The sequence below is a fragment of the Lagopus leucura genome, unplaced genomic scaffold (assembly GCF_019238085.1).
Source record: "Lagopus leucura isolate 7727_CA_CO unplaced genomic scaffold, USGS_WTPT01 Super-Scaffold_100012, whole genome shotgun sequence".
NCBI lineage: Eukaryota > Metazoa > Chordata > Aves > Galliformes > Phasianidae > Lagopus > Lagopus leucura.
The window spans coordinates 19041685-19050704 of NW_024962267.1; the positions used below are offsets into that span (position 1 = coordinate 19041685).

Consider the following 9020-nt stretch of genomic DNA (forward strand, 5'->3'; position numbering starts at 1 on the left):
TTTCTTTGGAGCAACTGGAGAAAAACCGGTGGTCTGGGTGTAGCTCTGGCGCCAGCCACTCATCCATCTGCCCTGCCACTGCCTACTGCCTGTCGGCTTCCTGGTGCAGAAATGAGATTTAACTGAAACCATGGATGAGCGATGCCCTCTAGTGGGTTTGGCTCACCGGGAGCTGGAGGAAGCCCCATCCACGATGTGCCCACCCAAGGGACACGTCCCTGGGCTTCCCGGGACTGTCTCCACCAGCCTATGCGTAAGGCACTGCCTTCTATCAAAGCTCTCAGCAAAAGCATCTGCCTCATCTCAGGCACATCCTCAGGTGGGGAATATAACTCCAAAAATCCAAATGAACATTGATGGTGTTTCCCAGGCCAGTATTTTGAATATATGGATACAAACAAGTTTTTCTGGAGCCATTGGATTTATGTTTGTGATGAGAAACATCCTGCAGCATTCCCAGCTTAAGGTATCGATACCCCCTGCACCTCAGTCTTTCCCAAACCCTGGGAAAGGGTTTCAAAGCCCTCTGCTGTACCACTGTAACCGTTCACTGTTCACCTAAAGCCCTGAAAAAAAGAACAATACCATAAGAGTGCTGGTTTCCCACCTGCTGCGGGCAAGGGACTGGAAGCCATTTCTGTGCTGAGAAAATTACACCAACCTCAGATGGTCTGTGATTTCCCAGGGTTGTTAGGTATCTTCTTCAAAGGCTTCCCAGATCCGTTCTGGCTTGGGTAGAGCCCATGAGAGGGAGCCTGGGTAGGAGAGGCTCTTCTGCCTTATGACAAAGCAGCTTTGTTCAGGGTGCACAGGAGCATATGTGAGCCAGTTTAGGGAGGATGTGTCCCCCAAAAAAAGGAATTCCCTGTCATTTGGCTAGCAAGCCAACACAACACAGGCAGGCTTACAAAACTGATTCAAATCAGTGGGGGATTTCCTCCCATGTGACTTCTGTGCAGCTCTTGGCTGTCTGTAAATGGTGTTTCAGTACAGATATGAGAAGTAACAGAGCACCAGCAGTCAGACCTTGGAGATCACAAGATGTGCTCTTCATTGCACAACAGGGATAAGTGTTTTTGATCTGGCTTTTAGAATCATAGAATCTATTTGAGTTGGAAAAGACCCTTAAAGGCTACCTGGTCCAACTGCCATGCAGTGAACAGGAACATCTACAGCTCCACCAGGTGCTCAGAGCCCTGTTCAGTCTGACCTTGAGTGTCTGCAGGGATGGGGCATCCCCTGCCTCTCTGGAGAACCTGTGCCAGTGCTTCACTACCCTCACTGTAAAACACTTTTTCCTTATATCCAATCTAAATCTCTCTTTTTTTTTATGTTTATTTCCCCTCATCCTTTCCCTTTAGGACTCTTTTCTTTCTCCCTGCTCCCTGATGCCATTAGGACTAGGCTTTGTTGCGCTCCCGGAAAGCTTCAGGAGCTGCTGCTTGAAAGAAAGGTACTAAATATCATGAGGCTAGTGCTAGAAATACAAAAGCTATCTTCACTTAGGTTGTTAATGATCTGCAGATCTCCCTGTTCTTGCCCCTGATGGGCTATCCCAATGTGTTAGCACATTGTGCTTCTTCCCCTGATGATGTGAGCATTTGAACAAGAGCCTCCTAGGAAGCACCCAGCCACCTGTGCTAACTATAGCTATCAGTTTAATTAAAAAGCAGGAGAAGCCCAAGTGCTCAGGTTTTTTCCTCTCTTTGTCTGCCCCTTGCTGGCTTGTCTGCTGAAGCCCTTTGCAGAAGAAGTGGGCGTGCTGCTTCCCACCAGCTCCAAAAAAACAATGAGCTTTGGCAGCCCCGGGTCCGAGTTATCAGAACCTACATCCTGGCATGAGACTGAAGGAAGCCTAACCCACGTCAGCAGAAACTACTGTGCCGTAACAGCCTGCTCCAGCCTGCCCTGTACCCAGCCCTCAATCTCTGCTGCAGGATGCCACGGAATAGCCACGGAACTGAGTGACAGTGCAGAGGGCAGGGTTTACATCCCAGCCTCTCCCTACCAGCAGGAGGGTTTAAGGTTCACCAGCTCACCTGTCAACTTTGGCACCATTTTCCGGGAGCTGCTGGCTTACCTTGCCTGAGTTTCGCTTTTCTTTTCCTGCAACAAGGAGGCAGCCAGGGAGGTCGGACGAGGCTGTTATCATCTGTTGAGGCCGTGCCCATCCTCTGCGACCCCCGTGTAGGAAGAAAGCAAGGCTGCGTACAGGTAACTCTTTCCTCTGCCTTGTATGGCTGCACCCGCCTCTTCCAAGCCACCTGTCCCCCCCAGACCCATGGGAGTTGCCTTCCCACCAAAAAACAGCTCCTGATCATGGCCATAAAGGCAGCCCACTCTCTGAATCCCCAGCCAGTGCAGGGGTCTCTGCTTGCTGCTAGCTTATTTCTGTCCACCTGGGTGATTAATGACCTCAGCTCAGAGGAGATTGCATTGAGAAATCGGCACTACGTCCCTCCAGCGCTGTTTGCACACGGAAATGTTTGTGCAGCTCAGGTTTTTGTGTCTCCTGGTAAACTTTGCTTAAGAGTGCTTGTACACCGAGTGACTGCCACTGAGCTGAACGTCAGCAGCAGGAAAGTGGGGAGGTGGTTTGCTAGCACCGTCTGGGGCAAAAAGACCTCATGGGCCAAACTTGCAGGGCTGGGCACTGCAGAATTACTGTGCATGGGCAGAAGCACAGATTCACAGAATTGTTGGAGTTGGAAGGGACCTCTAAAAGCCATCCAGTCCAATTCCCCTGCAATGAACAGGGACAGCTACAGCTCCATCAGGTGCTCAGAGCCCTGAGCCCAGCCTGTAATACTGGGGTCCTGCTTTTCCTAAGGAGCCTCTACGTCTTTACAGAAGGTCAGCAAGCATCTCGCACGGTTTTTGTGTCTTTTAGTTTAGAGCTTCTGGTTTGGAGAGACTCAGCTTTATGTGCTGCTGTGCGGGGCCAAGGTTTGGAGACCCTTATGGGGTATTTCCAACTCGGGATATTCCGATTTATGATTCTATTTGTTTTGCTTTCTTGCTGTTCTCCTCGGATGAAAAGGAAGGTGCACCCCCTGCATCTTCTCAAGACGAAAAAGAAATTGTTTGGCAAAGCTTCCTGTCCTTAATAGCTGTTTGCTTGTAGGAGAAGTTTGAAAGGAAATTTTCCTGCAATTGCAGTAATTGTTGAGTGAGTTTTATTCAAGTACCAATGCAATCTTCTGGGGTTAAATTGAGATAGCTTCGGGGGCATTTTAAGAAGCAGCAGTATGAAATAATGAGAAACAGAGCTCATATACAGATGAAATTCATGCAGCTTCTTGTGAAGACAGCCTGCATTGATTATGGGGGCAAACAGGTGAGGCACAGAGAAAAATTAAAGGCCTGAAGCCTGCCAGATTGCAGGGGAGAGACTGAAATGAAGGGACAGGCAGCATGCAGAAACAAGGGGCTTTTGTAAGAGGAGGGAGACACACAGGGGGCTAGGGGAAGGGTGTGGGATGTGAACCCACTGCTCAGAGCCTGAGTTAGATTATCCCAGTGTAACTGTTAACCCAATCCCTCAATAAATGCACAATATCAGCGTAAGGTATCCCAAGAAGGGGTGCTCAAGAGCAAGGCACACTCCTAATTTATGTTTCTCTGTCAGCAGCTCTCCCCAGCATGTCCTTAAAGAACATTTCTGCGTCTTCAAGGAGATGCATGCAAACAAATCTCCTTGTCCACATGCAAGCATGCCTCTTGCATCAGGTTTCTTCTTAAAGATTTCCACTCTCTGATCACAGCTGATAGTCCAAGGCAATGGCAGATACATTGGGCTATTATATTTAATTCAGGCTATTTTGAAGCCAAACCACGCTCACCCAACTGCCACTGGTAGCGAATTCATGCTGGTGGACCTGGGATCACTGCTGACGCATTCTGATGGAGCCGATTTCCTTGCAGGACATGGCGCAGACAGTGGTGCCAGGCAGCTCCCTGGGGGATAACCGTCCCACCTACATCTACAAGATGGTCCTGCTGGGAAACACATCAGTGGGAAAGTCAAGCCTTGCCTACAGATACGTGAAAAATGACTTCAAGGAGTCGCTGCCTACTGTAGGATGTAAGTGAGCTGCTTTGATCCATTTCCTTCTGCCTTGTGCTGTAAGCAAAGCCACATCCAAACCACAGAGGCTCGATTTACTTCTGCTTGTTGGAGGCAGCTTAGCAGCAAAGTGAGGGAACCTGGGTTCCAAGTCATACAGTCCCATCTGCCTTTTGCATGTTTGGTCCCTTACACCTGTTTGGACACCTCAGAAGTGTCTACTCGAGGTTCTTCACCCAGGTGTGGGTCCAGGAGCACAGTGGGGCAAACCTCTTTCCCGCTGTTCTGCTCTGCCCAACCATGCTGAACAACCCCAGGCAGGGCACACATCAAAACTTGTGTGTCCACCCAAAGCTGCCAAAAAGAAGGGCCACCAGCCCTGCTTGGTGACATGCTGTCTCTTCAAGTGTTACTGTATAATCAGTGAATATTAAGATGTTATAATTACAAAATAAACAAGAGAGTTAGGCAAAGCAGATGATGATAACAAAAAGAGAATAGATAGAAAGCTCACCGGTATCCTGGGCTCACTTACAAAACTCCAGCAAAGCAGATCTCCAGAAGAAATCCTTCTGTACTGGTAGCCAGCTCTTAAATAGGTCTAGGAACACGGGTGAATTGCCTTCACCTGTGCTCCTCTGGCTGACTCATTGCTCACTTCAAGTGATCAATCAGAGGTTCAGGCTATGACTGAGCAGATCCCATACAGTTGCCCACCACCAGTACATGGCCATGCTGTGAAACTCTTCAGGTTCAGATAGCTCTGCTGGACATTGCTGTGATCTCCTACCCTAATGTCATTCACAGCAGCTACGACAGCAGTGGTGTTGTCATCAAAGCAGACGTCTCCACGCCAAACTCTACACAGCACCATGTGAGCTGATTGGCTCAGGGTGCCTTTGAGAAAAACCCATCCAGTTTTGTGCATTGCAGCATTGTCACCACCCCTCAAAGCGGCTTTGGTCCTACAGCAGCAGACCAGAGTCCTCCACCACATATCTTGCAGGCTCCTTCTTCACACAGACAATCCAACTGGAGACGGCCACCATCAAGCTGGAGATCTGGGACACGGCTGGCCAAGAGAAGTACCACAGTGTCTGCCACCTCTACTACCGTGGTGCCCACGCTGCACTCCTTGTTTATGACCTCACTAATAAGGTGAGATGGTGGATGCACATCCTGTCCACATGAAAACACTGCTATGTGGCAGTGGAGCTGGTGGGACAAGCATCCGGATGTGTCCCTGATAAAGCAGAAGGGATCACAAACCCTAAGCAAATAAATGTCCCGCTGGGATGCATCAGCAACCGCAGAACCCAGGGGTTCCTATCAAAGTTTCCCTGTATCTGCATCAGGAGTGGCAATCCCTTTTCCCCAGGAAACATTCAACAGAGCGAAGCAGTGGCTGGTGGAACTGGAGAAGGAGTTCCTTCCTGATGAAATTGTCATTGCTTTGGTGGGCAACAAGACAGACCTGGCTGATGAACGGGAGGTTGCAGCTGAGGTGAGCACACACCATGTCCCCATTGCAAGCATTAAGACACATCTTAGCAGAGCCTTTTCTTCCCAAGTGGCATCCCTCTTGCTCTGCCAGCTGGTCTCCCCATTGCTGAGTGGCATGCAGGAGCCCTGCCTTGTCCCCATGGGTCCCCAAGGCTACACTGTCCCTTGGCACAGGGGAAACAATACTGCTCTTCTCCTCCTAGGATGGGGAAGAGTTTGCAAGGAGCAGGAGCCTGCTCTTCGTGGAGACGTCTGCAAAATCCAACCACCAAGTAAACGACATCTTTATGGCCGTAGGTAAGGTGTGGGGTGGCTCCAGGTGAAAACCAAAGCAGGGGAACCATGGGTCCTGGCTCCCCCAAACCTCCTGTGCAACATGGGGCACAGCAGAGCTGCTCTGTCCCCAGTCTGATGCCACATCCTCACACTGGGAATCAGTGTGAGTGCTCTGCTCTACCTCTTGCTATAAGAAGAATATTTAGAGAAGACAATGGGCTCTTCTTGCCTATGCTTCCAGGCTACAGATGGCTTCTCCCCAAAGCCCAGCTGGCCAGCAAGAGCTGCTTTGCAGCTTGTGTCCCTCCTGCCAGGTTGGAGGAGGCAGTGGCTGTGGTGGCACAGCACCACATTGCCTAGGACAGACAACTCCATGCCAAGATGCAGCATTAGAGGTGCAGAAATCAAAGCCACTATGTTTTTTGGGTTAAGTACCCGACCTGTGTATACATACCTGACCCGACCTGTGGCCCCAGCACATCTGTCCTTCAAATGACATCACCACACTGGCTAGAAGTTGCTGGGAGGTACCTACATGGCAGCAGTAGGGTGGGACAGAGCAGCAGGTGCATTCCAACACAGATTGGCTGACCCCATGCCCTGACAAGAGAGGTGATGCTCTGTGGCTCTGTGCTCCCTGTCAGCCCGAGAGCTCCTGCGGCGTGAAGGTGAGAAGGCAGCTGTCCCATCCACGAGTGGCAGGCAGCATTTGGACCTGCGGGCAAGCGGGACGAGGAGGGGGTGCTGCCGTGTCTGAGGGGCCACGGGCTCCTCACAGGATGTGGGGCTGGACCTTGTGCTGTTGGCATCGGTGGCTGAGAGGTGACAACGCAGGATAGCTCACAGCCAATGTGGAGCAATGATCCTTCTGCCCATCTTCTGCCAGTGAATGCATGCAGATCCTCAACAGGATCTCGTGAAGGTGTTCTCCAGAGGTGAGTGGGGAAGTCCACTGTCAAGAAGCAGCCTGGCTGGGGACATCCCCCTGCCCCAGCCATGCACCAGCTTCCCCAGACTGAAAAGAGTTTGGCTTGTGGAGCCCATCCCAACAACTTCAAGACTTGACTGCCAATAAAAAGCAGCTCATCTTAGCCGCATCCTTTTCTCTGCCCTGGGTGCCAATATGCAGGAGGTCTGGAGATGGTGAGGACCAGAGCGTGGCAGTGTAGCCCTCATCAGATGCTCCAGCTGTTAAGACCTCCTGGTTCCTATGGCCAGGAAGCCCTCCCCTCCTGCCCCCATACACCACCACCCTCTGCGACACCTGCCCAGCACTGAGATGGGTGTGGGATGGGGGAATCCTTCCCAGCTGATTCCTCCTCCTGCCTAAATCCCCTTTGTTAGTTAGGCAGCTAATTTGATAGCAGCTAATTGCCACTTGCTTCATTCCTCCCAGATTAACCCTTCCTTCCCTAGGCAGTCCTGATCCCTGCTATCCATCCTTAGCTTGCATTTGGGATCCACATCATCCTCACTGCAAACTGGGGAATGGGTAAAGCAATGGAGATTTGTGAGAGGGGTGTCACAGAGTGAGTGAAGCCCTCTGACCTATGCCATGAAAACAAGGGCTCTGTAGTGATGTGGGGGGCTTGGTGCTCTCAGGGGTGTTGACACTGTGGGGATCCCATAGGATTCTCTTGCAGAAAGACAGGAGAGCCCCCAGGGCTTAATTTTAGGTGATACCACCATCACTGGAGCTCATGTCCTGTCCCACCCCAACCCCCTCCCCCCTAAGCACTGGGTTTTGGAGCAGAGAGTCAGGGCCAGGTAGGAGGAGAGGAAAAAAGGCTTTTATTGGCATCCCCCATCTTCAGCTCAGGCACTCTGCTGCTCCCGGGGGGGCTGGGTGTGCGCGGGGATGCAGGCAGGATTCAGGACAGCCCCCCTGGGTTGGGGGCTTTCCCCAAGTGCTCGCCGTCGCCCGAATCGCCCCACGGGCCTGATGCCACGGCCGGTGTACCAGAAGGGGTCGATGTCTGGGTCTGCAAAGAGAGAGACGAGAAACAGCCGGTGCAGGGAGGCACAGCGCGTGGGGAAGAAAGAAAGGGACCGAGGGGAGAGAGGAGTGCTCGGGACTGCCTGCCGGGCTGCTGCAAAGCGACACCGCTCGAACCTATGGGGGGACCAGGGAGGGTCCTGGGGGTTCCCTTACTCCTGCTCTCCTTACTCCTGATTTCCATGGAGTGCACACGGAGGCGGCCGGCGGCGGGCGGGGCCATGCAGGTGAGCAGCAAGCACAGCAGGCAGGTAGCTCCCAACTTCATCCCCGAGGCTCTCCCACGACAGCGGCTCGGCAACGGCGACAATCCCAACCTGCGGGCACATATACAGAGCAATCGCGTTCTGAGGGTGTCACGAAGCCGGCGGCTTCCCTTGGCTGGACCCTGATCGGGTTGGTAGAGAAATGATGGAGAAAGCGCGTCCCTGCCGCGGGAACGCCATCGGGGAACGCCATGGGGGAAAGCCAGCCCCATCCGGATCCCATCGCAGCATCCCGGGACCGGCGGCAGGCTCAATCCCAGGAGGTAGGAGGAGATGAAGTTTGCAGCAGCCCCACCTGCAGCCGAAGCCGTCGGTTCGGGGAAGCAGCCGTGAGAGCCCTCGCCGCGCTCCCTTCGCCCCGCGCTTACCTCGGTCCCGCAGCGCCCGGTGCCGTCCCGCGGAGCCCAGCGCTCTCCCTGTGCGCCCCGGGGCGCCGCTCGCCGCTTTTATGCCCTGTTCCGTGCTGATGTCAGAAACGAGCCCCGGCGGGGACAGAGCCGAGGCATCTCCCCTCCCCACCGCCCCCCGCGCTCGCTCTCGTCAAATCAGGAAAAGGATTTTCGTGACTCATAGAGGGCCATAATTTTATCTCCAGCCGGCCGAGGCACATCGTTCGGGAGCGTTCTGATCTCCGTCCTCGACGTGACGCGGTTCGGGACGAGGGGGAAGAATTCCACCCGTACTGGGGGCGGGAGGGGTCGGGAGAGACGCGGTCCCTGCCAGGACGAGCAGGCGCACGGCCGCCTCCAAGCATCCCCTGCTCCGTGGGGCTGGAGCAGCAGCTGGGTACCCCTGACCGTGCTCACCCCGAGCAGTGCTGCATTGCTTTTCATGCTGCCCTCCAGCGAGGGGGCACAGCGGGGACAGCCGAACCCATATGGCCAAGCGCAAGGGGCTGCGAGGGGCCAGGGTT

At 53.3% G+C, this 9020-nt stretch overlaps 2 protein-coding genes across 5 annotated transcripts; one reads left to right on the forward strand and one right to left on the reverse strand.

Moving 5' to 3' along the window:
* The first annotated feature begins 1923 nt into the window (after nucleotides 1–1923).
* On the forward strand, nucleotides 1924–6936 carry RAB17 (RAB17, member RAS oncogene family). 3 transcript variants are annotated; one of them, XM_042874934.1, is made up of 7 exons: nucleotides 1924–2025; nucleotides 2117–2214; nucleotides 3925–4084; nucleotides 5073–5224; nucleotides 5445–5570; nucleotides 5773–5866; nucleotides 6490–6936. In XM_042874934.1, the coding sequence occupies exons 3-7, from the start codon at nucleotides 3928–3930 to the stop codon at nucleotides 6600–6602; spliced, it is 642 nt and encodes a 213-aa protein (XP_042730868.1). In that variant the 5' UTR covers nucleotides 1924–2025; nucleotides 2117–2214; nucleotides 3925–3927; the 3' UTR covers nucleotides 6603–6936. The 3 variants fall into 3 exon arrangements, with proteins under 3 accessions (XP_042730868.1, XP_042730866.1, XP_042730869.1); XM_042874932.1 differs by having other exon boundaries at nucleotides 1924–2214; XM_042874935.1 differs by lacking the exons at nucleotides 1924–2025; nucleotides 2117–2214 and adding an exon at nucleotides 2771–2853.
* A 717-nt stretch (nucleotides 6937–7653) lies between these two features.
* On the reverse strand, nucleotides 7654–8512 carry PRLH (prolactin releasing hormone). 2 transcript variants are annotated; one of them, XM_042874937.1, is made up of 3 exons: nucleotides 8476–8512; nucleotides 8013–8158; nucleotides 7654–7827 (listed from the first exon to the last, which is right to left on the reverse strand). In XM_042874937.1, exons 2-3 carry the CDS (start codon nucleotides 8107–8109, stop codon nucleotides 7661–7663), a joined length of 264 nt encoding a protein of 87 aa, XP_042730871.1. In that variant the 5' UTR covers nucleotides 8110–8158; nucleotides 8476–8512; the 3' UTR covers nucleotides 7654–7660. The 2 variants fall into 2 exon arrangements, with proteins under 2 accessions (XP_042730871.1, XP_042730870.1); XM_042874936.1 differs by lacking the exon at nucleotides 8476–8512 and having other exon boundaries at nucleotides 7998–8203.
* Nucleotides 8513–9020: the final 508 nt, after the last annotated feature.

Excerpts from the sequence above, each read along its gene's own strand:
- PRLH (XM_042874936.1), bottom strand. The coding sequence starts at position 8,109 with ATGAAGTTGGGAGCTACCTGCCTGCTGTGCTTGCTGCTCACCTGCATG. Across the intron at positions 7,828-7,997 it reads CAGGAGTAAGGAGAGCAGGA|ACCCAGACATCGACCCCTTC; the intron begins GTAAGGGAACCC and ends CTCTCTTTGCAG.
- RAB17 (XM_042874932.1), top strand. The coding sequence starts at position 3,928 with ATGGCGCAGACAGTGGTGCCAGGCAGCTCCCTGGGGGATAACCGTCCC. Across the intron at positions 4,085-5,072 it reads GTCGCTGCCTACTGTAGGAT|GCTCCTTCTTCACACAGACA; the intron begins GTAAGTGAGCTG and ends CATATCTTGCAG. Across the intron at positions 5,867-6,489 it reads CGACATCTTTATGGCCGTAG|CCCGAGAGCTCCTGCGGCGT; the intron begins GTAAGGTGTGGG and ends GCTCCCTGTCAG.